Raw genomic sequence first — 9,252 nt, 5'->3', positions numbered from 1 at the left:
ATAATATAAAAAAAAGTTCAAGTTCTTAGCACACATCACTTCCAAAATTTTAGACTAACTACAAAATTTTTTGTTTGATGTTCTAACTACAAAATTTTAAATGATACAAACATATCATTTAGCTATATATGATATAGAGAGCAAAGAATTAACAAAAAATAAATGGAGCATGAAGGATTTGCTGTCCAATTTAATGTGATTCCAAATTTGCCCTTGCTAAATAGTTGCACAAGTTTTGAAACATAAAATAAGGAGGACAAACAAGTAAATTACTGGGTCACGTTTGGTTCAAAAAATTCATACACCACCACCAAAGACAATCACTAAATTGAGTCAATTTAAAGTTCAAACAAAAATTGATCTCTCTTGTCAAAATGGGTTTATCACCTCAAAAAGATTATTAATATTAATATATATTCAACTTGCCCCATCACCTCAGTTTTATTTTTGGGTTAGTGTCATAGTTTTTTATATAAATTATTAAAAAAAAAATTCACACATAAAAGTATAATTGCATGTTTCATGTACATATTCATTTATTATGAATTTTATCGCTCATTAAAAAAATAGCATATTTTGGATACTCCTTGATCAAAGCATATGTTGGGTTTAGATAGCTTGACCCTGGTTAATTAATTCAATTACCCAAGTTGATTAATTAGGCCCAATTACATGCAAATCGTGAAGGCACCAATAAATCACCAAAAATACTAAATGCAATGGAAAATAAATTTGACACAATGATTTGTTGACAAATGGGGGAAACCTCGCAAGGCAAAAAGCCCACTGGATGATTTTAAGGTCACTACTTCCAAGAATCCACTAATCAACAATTAGGTGGTTAGAAGTATAAGGAATCCTACCAACTCTCCTAGCCTATCCCGAAATACCAACCTACAGTTGAACCTATATACCCAATTGGCATTGATCTTGTAGTAGTCTTCTTTCCTTTGATGCATAAATCTCCAATTTGTGACCAACCCTTTGCACGGATCCTAGTACGTGACTAACTCCATCAACTTGAACAGATATTGTTGGCTGCAAAGTTCTTCACTTTATCAATAATAAATATCTAGAAGCACTTAGTTACAGAACCCTATGGCGTACAAAACGTAGTAGCTTCTCATAGAGAAAATAAGTTTCTTGGTCTCTGTATCCGTATGTGACAACTTTTAAAATAAGTCTTATATATGTCTAGAGTTGTGAGAAAAGAAACCCTAAACAATTACAAAAGCCTAGACCGAATTTCAAATTTGAAAAACTGAAAATCATAAGTCTCGATAGATCAAGCTGCTATCGAGCTATCTATTGAGCTTCACATTAAGTTTCGATAGTAGGCATCTGTCAAGCTATCTGTCAAGACTTAATGAACAGCTTTTCTTCACTTGTTTCTTGAATCAATCTTCATATCTTTAATACTTGACTTGAACAACATATTTCTTGAAGTATTAAACCCATCTTAGATCTACCCAATTACAAGTAAAATGTATTTTGTCAAAAAATTAGCCAATTACAAAACATATGACTCTAACAGCATATAAAATACTCCCGGATTCAAGTCCCTCCACTCTCAACTATTGAATTATCAAAATAAAATATTAATCAATTATCTATATAACTAGCTTGTAACCAGTGGCGTAGCTATTAAAAGACCAAGGGGGGCTTGGCCCCCCCCAAAAGTTTTGAAAAAAATTTTAAAAAAAAAATGGAAATATCTAAAATAATTTGAAAATTTTTAAATAATCTTATCATTTTGTCCTCCAATACTTGATAATAAACATTGTCTACCCTTAAAAAAATATTTGTGACCACCCTAAGTTTTTTTATGCCCAATAAAATTAAACTTTGGTCTATAATTTGGTCCACTTAACAATATATTAGGGCCTTTCAAGCAAAAAGAAAAAGCCCAAAAAAAATTGCACATTTCTATTTTACATTTCATACCAAAAAAAAAAAAAATATATATATATATATATATATATATATATATATGGCCCCCTAAAGATAAATTCCTGACTCCGCCATTGCTTGTAACCCCATGCATATGCATGGATATACTTAAAATATATACATTAAAATACATGGTATAATTCTTACATATATAATTTAAATATTGTTGATAGTCATTCTTATATTTTTAACTCTTAAAAAAGTCTTGTAAGAATATTATTAGGTAGAAAATGTAAATTGTCCATTTTTTTTATAATTTTTTATATTCATTAATTCTAGACTTTTTGGTTTTTGTACACAATAACTCACTTGGATTGATATTTATGATGTGGTCCCATATTTGACTCCAAAATTAAGAAATAGAACTCTCTAAAAATAAATAATTTAGGACATATGGCATAAAATTAGACTTCAATTGTGTATATATACACACACACAGGACATAGGTATGTTTCTTACAACAATTGCCAATAAAAGAGGCTTTAGATTGCTCATAGGGAAATTGTTGCATCTAAAGTACTCGTACTTGAGAGTTGGGATGGACTTTCTTAAATTCACTTCCAATGTCGGTTGCTAATCTGCTATAATTGGATACTTGAGATGTGAAGTAAACTCATATAAACACTTTGCTAAATTCTATTTCGAAGGCAAAAAAGTTTATACATCTCTACCTAAACCAGATTTATTTAGATACGTCCATTGATCAGTCAAATAGTGGGCCTTTAATCAACATTCAAACCCTGGAAGGGTTTTTTATAGGTTGTAAGAGTAATGTGGAGACTTGCTTGGACAAGTTGATTCGCCTTAGAAAACTGGGATTGACATGCAATTCAACCTTGGCAGGAGCAATAGCTAACTGGATTTCAAAATTTACCGATTTTTAGTCCCTAAATTTGAGATCAAATGATACATTCAGTCAACATTCAACTCTTGATTTGAGAGACATGCCAACGAACCACAAGCTATAAGACTTGTATTTGCAGACTTACAGTTGCTTGGATGGTTACAGACTTACAGTTACTAAGACGATGCTGGTCAATTCCCTCTTAGGCCTCAAAATTCTCAATTTATCAGTATCCCAACTAGAGGAGGACCCAATGCCAATTCTTGAGCAGTTGACTTGCCTAAACATCCCCAAACTTCTCTGTGATTCCTACATGGGAAGAAAAATGATGTGTTGTCATAATGGACTTCCTCGGATTCGTGTCTTGAAATTGTGGATGCTGGAGAATTTGGAGGGCTGGTTTGTGTATGAAGGAGCCATGCCTCAACTGGGAGAATTGGAGATTAGATGCTGCCTTAGATTGCACAAGCCAGTGACATGATAAGAGATCAAAAACTTGAAGCAAGTAATTTTGATGAATATGCCATCTTATTTTGTGCCTAGTTTATACAGTCATGACTACTACAATTGTCAGATTTTTCACGCTGGTATTTGATCCTTTCCCAGTGAGATTTCTGTATTATTATTTTTGTTTTATTTTTTATTTTGCGGCATTTGAAAATGTTTTGAAAGTATGTAGTTGTAAGTACCATCATAAAGCTTCAAATATTTACTATGTTGTTTAGTTACATGCTATGATTGTAGGGAGAAAATGCGTAGAGGCAAAAATCCAGATGAATTTGTAGCCTGCTACTTGGTGATCTAAATGAAGTGGGCATTGGATTTGTTGTGCAAAATTCTAAGGGGAGGTGTTGGCAGCTTCATCAGAGAGGATTCCCATGCCATTTTCTGTGGTTATTTTGGAAACTCTTCCAGCTTGAAGAGCAGTCTAGCTGGTTCGTTAGATTGGTTTTGATAACTTTGTTTTTTAGGGTGGTTCTGAGATGCCCATTAACACTTATAATAGTTATTTTTTGATTTTCAAGTCAATGAATAAATTGCTGTAACGACCTTCCTCTCAAAAAAAATCGTCAGTTCTTGGGTCATGAAGCAATTTAGTTTTTTTATATAGTCTTTACAGTATATAAAGATAGTGATGTGGGCAATCTTCCATGTTTCAGTTTTTATAAAGCTTTTTTATAAACAATAGTACAATCTATAGCTATATAAAAAAAATAAAAGTCTGAGTTTTTTTTTTTTTTTTTTTTTTGACTGATCTAAATTTTTGAAAGCTTACGTTTTTCCATGTTATCATCGTAATTTATATTTTTGTCAAAAAAGTTATTTTTTTTTTAGTACACAATAGAATTAAAAAGCCAAAAAGGACAAAAAAAAAAAAAAAAAAAAAAACCTTTAAACACATGCATGAGGTTAGTTTATATATAAATATAATGTCATTTAAAATCGACTGGGATTCATCTATAGGATAAAATAAGAATTTAAACAACATGATGTGTTCTTCTTAAATAAATAAAAACTTGATGAGGTTTGGGTTAATATAAGGTAGAATACTAGAATCAAGTTTTTTTTTTTTTAATAAAAAAATACAATTTGCTCCCAAAGCACAAACATCTCTTTATTACATCATTTGAAAAATCTCATGCCTTTTGGCTTCTTTCTCCATTTATGAAATCTATTTATCTATCATTAACTACTCAAACATTCTTATAAGGGCAAGACTTAGGTACAGTATTTAGATGTTGTTCCTTAGGTTCTTTTCTTAAAATTCTGCCATGCGGATTTTTTTCTCATAGGATGAAAATTTATTTTTTTAGTTACGTAGTCACATGGCTAAATTTTAAGAAAGAAACATAAGGAACAGTACCTAAATTTTGTCTAACATTTGTCATAATGCAATCATTGTAAGACTACCTAAACTCTCTTTTGTGCATATAATTGTAATGTAGTCACTGTTTAATCTGTACACTTAACAAAATTTATTAGAAGAAAATAGAAAACTTGAAAAAGTAGAGAACTTTCAAATGGTGTAATGTCATTTGTGATTAGAGAGTAAATTTGACATTTTTGAAAAGTTATAGTAGAATCTAGCATTTACCCAAATAGTAACTTAAAATTTAAAATGTTTATATAGTGAAATTATTAATTACTTCCGCAGATTTCAAAAGCAAAACGGTGCGCTTCGACCCAACCCCGCACTCACTTTTTACCTTTATTACAGTGGACAGTAGTATCTATTGCCTAAAACCAGGGTTTTTACCTTTGTTCAAAGTTTTAGCTTTTCTAGGGTTTAAGCCTTGCTGAGCTCCAAGTCCAAAAACGACGACGTATCGGAAGCAGAAATGGACGTCGATATGGACATGGACACTTCTCCTAGCAACATGAACCCTAAAGACCTCACTGTCAGAGAGCAATTTCGCCGTTACGGGTACACTTCACATATTATATATCAATGCCTCCCATTTTTCTTTGTTCTGAAAATATTTTTAGGGTTTGAAAGAGTTTAACAAATGCTTATGGGATATATGAAGTTTTGCATTATATATATACTTCAAAGTAGAATAGGTGAAAGAGAATCATTCCTATGAAGTCCATGATATGCTATGTAGAAGATGAATGTGGCCATCCCAATTCCCAATTCCCAGTTCCATGGGAGTTTGAACACTTATCGATATACATATATTTGTAGTTTTTAAAAGTTAAGTTATACACACACGGGGCTATGTTTTGGGCTTAAGAGCCTCGTAGCTCAACTGACACCTCTTGGTATTTCCAACGGAGACGTCCTGGATTCAAATTCCCCTTCCTCCATTATAAGTATTGAATTGAAATAAAAACGTAATTTAGACTATATTTTTGGTTCACTTTTTTTAAACAGCTCCCTTTTGTTGAGAACATTTAAATCGACTTGGAACTAATTTTAAGGTAGATATTTGTGATAAGATTTGAAGTCAAGTACATGTAGCACCTACTGTTGCTCATTTTGTGAATATTTGATTGTCTTTATAAGTAATGCCTTAATGGGCTTCTGTTTATATGTTATACTGTATTTGAATTGGTATTGTATGGTGGTAAAATCTTGGTATTGGACATTTCAAGTATATTTATTGGAAATCCAAATCTCATACTTATTTCACTTTGGAATTATTATTGTGTGAAATTAGCTGTGCTTTCTGTTATGTGTATACCATCGTATAAAGATGTAATGTGTACAGGAAAAGGCACTCAGCTACAAGCATATCGCCCCTTCGAGAACGTTCAGTCTCAAAGTTCAGTGAATCCAGGCTATTGTATGATGGACAGAGTATCCATAGCCCAACTAATGCGGCCCTTTTTCTTGAAAATATTAAACAAGAGGCTGAGAGCATTGTTGCTGATCACTCAGAAGGAACACCTGCAAGGACACGATCTGCTTCTAAATGGATATCGTCCATTGATGGTCATGGAATGACAGATATGGATACCGGTACTGATTCAGTTCGCTATTCGCTAAAAGCTTGTAAGCATGAGGATGACTCATTCGCTGATGTTGGAGATACAACTTTTGCTCTATTTGCATCTCTACTTGATTCTGCTATTCAAGGTGCTTGAATTAACCTTTTTGTACTATTTTGCAATACTCAAATTTATTCCAACATCACCTTTCTTTTAAATGATGCCTTCAGTTCATTGAAATAATTTGTTATTGAATTTTTCTATTTTATTTGGCTGGTGACCTGGTTGTGGCAGGGATGAAATGGTTGTTCATTCAGAAAAGTGTTCTCAGCTTGAAATTTTGTTACTTGGGGAATATATATATTGTCACTGATCTCAACTCCATCTCATTGTTATTGCTTTTGTTGAAATCTTGCAATAGTGCTAGATGTAGCATATTAACATTTTTCATGTCCTTACTTCTATAGTTCATTTTCTTTGCAGGTTTGATGCCTATTCCTGATCTGATACTAAGATTTGAGAGATCTTGCCGAAACGTTTCAGAGTCAATGAGGTTTGTCCTCTACTATTGATAATATTTATAAATAGATAGATATGTTTTTCAGTATGCAAATGCACATAGATTCACACATGGCGTTATTTCATTTACCTGTTTTCCATTATTTAATAGTGATAGTCTGATAGATGCAATGACGCTGTAGTGGGTCTAAGTTTTTACTTTGCACCAGGCTTAACTTCATTTTTAATATTAACTTTGTGATTCATTCTTTCTTCATTTGTTCAAGGATATGGTATAGAATCAAATTTTTTATTAGTGAGAGATATTGATCCAATCAGAATGTAACATCACAGGTGTCAGAAGGGGGGAAAAGAAAAAGAAGAAGATTCCATTTTCATCCAATACAACAAAAAATATACATATAAAATGTAATGTCACAGGTGGTAAAAGGGGAAAAGAAAAGGAAGAAGATTCCAGTTTCAGTGAAATCTCATGACTGAAGCTTGTAGAGAAAGAAATAGGGTAACAGTGAGCTTGAGAGCTTGGTGTTTTGTATTGGATTTTCTGTCCCTAACTCCCCCCCCCCCCCCCTTTCCCTTTTCTAAATATTCCCCAAAATTTTCTCACCCCACCCATTCCCTGTCCCCTCTCTACACCCCCTCCATACCAATTTTAAATATTCCCCAAAATTTTCTAACCACACCCATTCCCTGTACCCTCACTATACCCCCTCCATACCAAACAAACCCTAAGGTTTGAGCATCCAAAATTGAATTTCCACACAAATGAAATACTCTAATGTGTAATCTACATAAAGTGAAAGAGGATTATCTTTCTTCTTGGCTAAACTACCCCAAATTGGAGAAGCAAATTAATAGAGGAGAAGCCATTATTTTATATCCTGTCAATGATTGGGATGACCTTTATGCTTAGTATGTAATAGATGCTTATCAATATTTTTGTTAAAAAAATATGGTTCTGTGTGATGCAACTTGATCTGGATATTGAACCAAGCAGGGTTGCCGTCGATCCCTACAACTGGTCTTGCTTCCTGGGGTTGAGTGTTTTAGCTTATGCTGTGGATGCCTATGTTATGGAATTATTGTTGATCTTTGTAACTATTATGTGTAACAAAGGGTTATACTATAAAAAGATAATTGTTGGTCTAATTTGTGCTTGGCTTGGAGTCTTTGACTTTGCCATTCGAATTGTAGCAACTGCGCAATTCAAAATCATTCATATTCTTTGTTCTTTCTGGTAGAATATAGGTAATATTTGTTTCTTTGGTGGCTGTTTGACTTCTTTTATGTGCATTTCCTCTACAGATATGGGTCCAATGTACAGCATCGGGTAGTAGAGGACAAATTGATGAGGCAGAAGGCTCGACTCCTGCTTGACGAGGCTGCTTCCTGGTCTCTTTTGTGGTACCTCTTTGGGAAAGGAAATAAATCTTTAACCTCTTCTCTTTTTGATGCTTTGTGGATTCAGTTTGTTAGGATCTTTTTATGAACTGCTGGTAATAATGCATGGTTTTGAATTCTGTTCTGGGTTAGCTACTGGAACTGAAGTGCACCATTTCGGGATTATTCCTGAGACTCTTCTACTTTTGATGCTATTATTATTGGTATTGTTAAGCTAATTGTGAGAGAAATACATGCAAAGATTAACTAGTTTCAAAGTAATTTATTCAAGTTAAATCAATATCCTAGTGAAGTGCTATATAAAATACAAATTAAGTGAAGAGTTATACTAAAGGGAAAAGAAAAGAAATTGTGTTATTCCTGTATACAAACAAGATGGTTAGACTATATTTATAACTATGAACTTCCTGGAAGCTTCCTAAATAAAAAAAAGTTTCAACTCAATTTCCAAAGGTCAACAACCCTCACACGTGAACTGTTGTTTTAAGTCTTTATCATCTTTTTCTCTTTCCCTCTCTCTCAAGTCTTCTTTTCACAGAAGCTTGTTTCGCTGCTCTTGTTATTCAGGTAGCGTTTTGCCCCAAATTTCATCAATTTTTGTATTTTGGTTTACGATTTCTCTTTGGTCATCAATTTCTTTTACTGGTAGAAGTAAACAGTAGATCACGGCAGTGGGATGAAACACCGGTTCAGGTTGGAATAGTCCAGAATTGAGGACGAGACAGAATAGGGGGGGTCCTTTTGCACAGGTCCAAGCACCAGAATGGAACAGAATTCAAACTTTTAATGATGTGTATCATTTAGGCAGCCCCCCACCTCTCTTAGTGTGTAACTTCTAGCATCTATCCCTTTGAAAATTTCTTCCTCATGATGTATTGTTCCTAGAGATCAACTTTGAATTTTTTTTTTTTTTTTTGAAAATTAAGATATTATGGAATTGTGTTTGCTTCTTAAAAAGAGGTATATTAAATTATGTATTTTATTTATTTATTTTGATATCAGACATTTATTTTTGTGTAATTTTTGGATTCCAAACTTACTTTATAAATAACTTACGCAGTAAACATTTCAAAAGAGAGGGTGCAACCCAAGTACATGAGGCTACA

At 33.1% G+C, this 9,252-nt stretch overlaps 1 protein-coding gene across 5 annotated transcripts in view; it reads left to right on the top strand.

Moving 5' to 3' along the window:
• Window positions 1-5,055: 5,055 nt before the first annotated feature.
• LOC126724848 (nuclear pore complex protein NUP107) overlaps window positions 5,056-9,252 on the top strand; it is a 22,818-nt gene continuing 18,621 nt past the window's right edge. Inside the window, exons 1-4 of one of the 5 annotated variants that reach the window (XM_050429266.1) lie at window positions 5,056-5,219; window positions 6,007-6,374; window positions 6,710-6,779; window positions 8,051-8,166. In XM_050429266.1, the coding sequence (XP_050285223.1) occupies window positions 5,134-5,219; window positions 6,007-6,374; window positions 6,710-6,779; window positions 8,051-8,166 (640 nt within the window). In that variant the 5' untranslated portion in view covers window positions 5,056-5,133. The remainder of the gene's footprint in view (window positions 5,220-6,006; window positions 6,375-6,709; window positions 6,780-8,050; window positions 8,167-9,252) is intronic. The other 4 variants (XM_050429269.1, XM_050429268.1, XM_050429264.1 and 1 more) reach the window with 4 other exon arrangements.

This window comes from Quercus robur, chromosome 5 (genome assembly GCF_932294415.1).
Source record: "Quercus robur chromosome 5, dhQueRobu3.1, whole genome shotgun sequence".
Taxonomy (NCBI): Eukaryota; Viridiplantae; Streptophyta; class Magnoliopsida; order Fagales; family Fagaceae; genus Quercus; species Quercus robur.
This window is presented reverse-complemented; position numbering and strand designations above follow the sequence as displayed.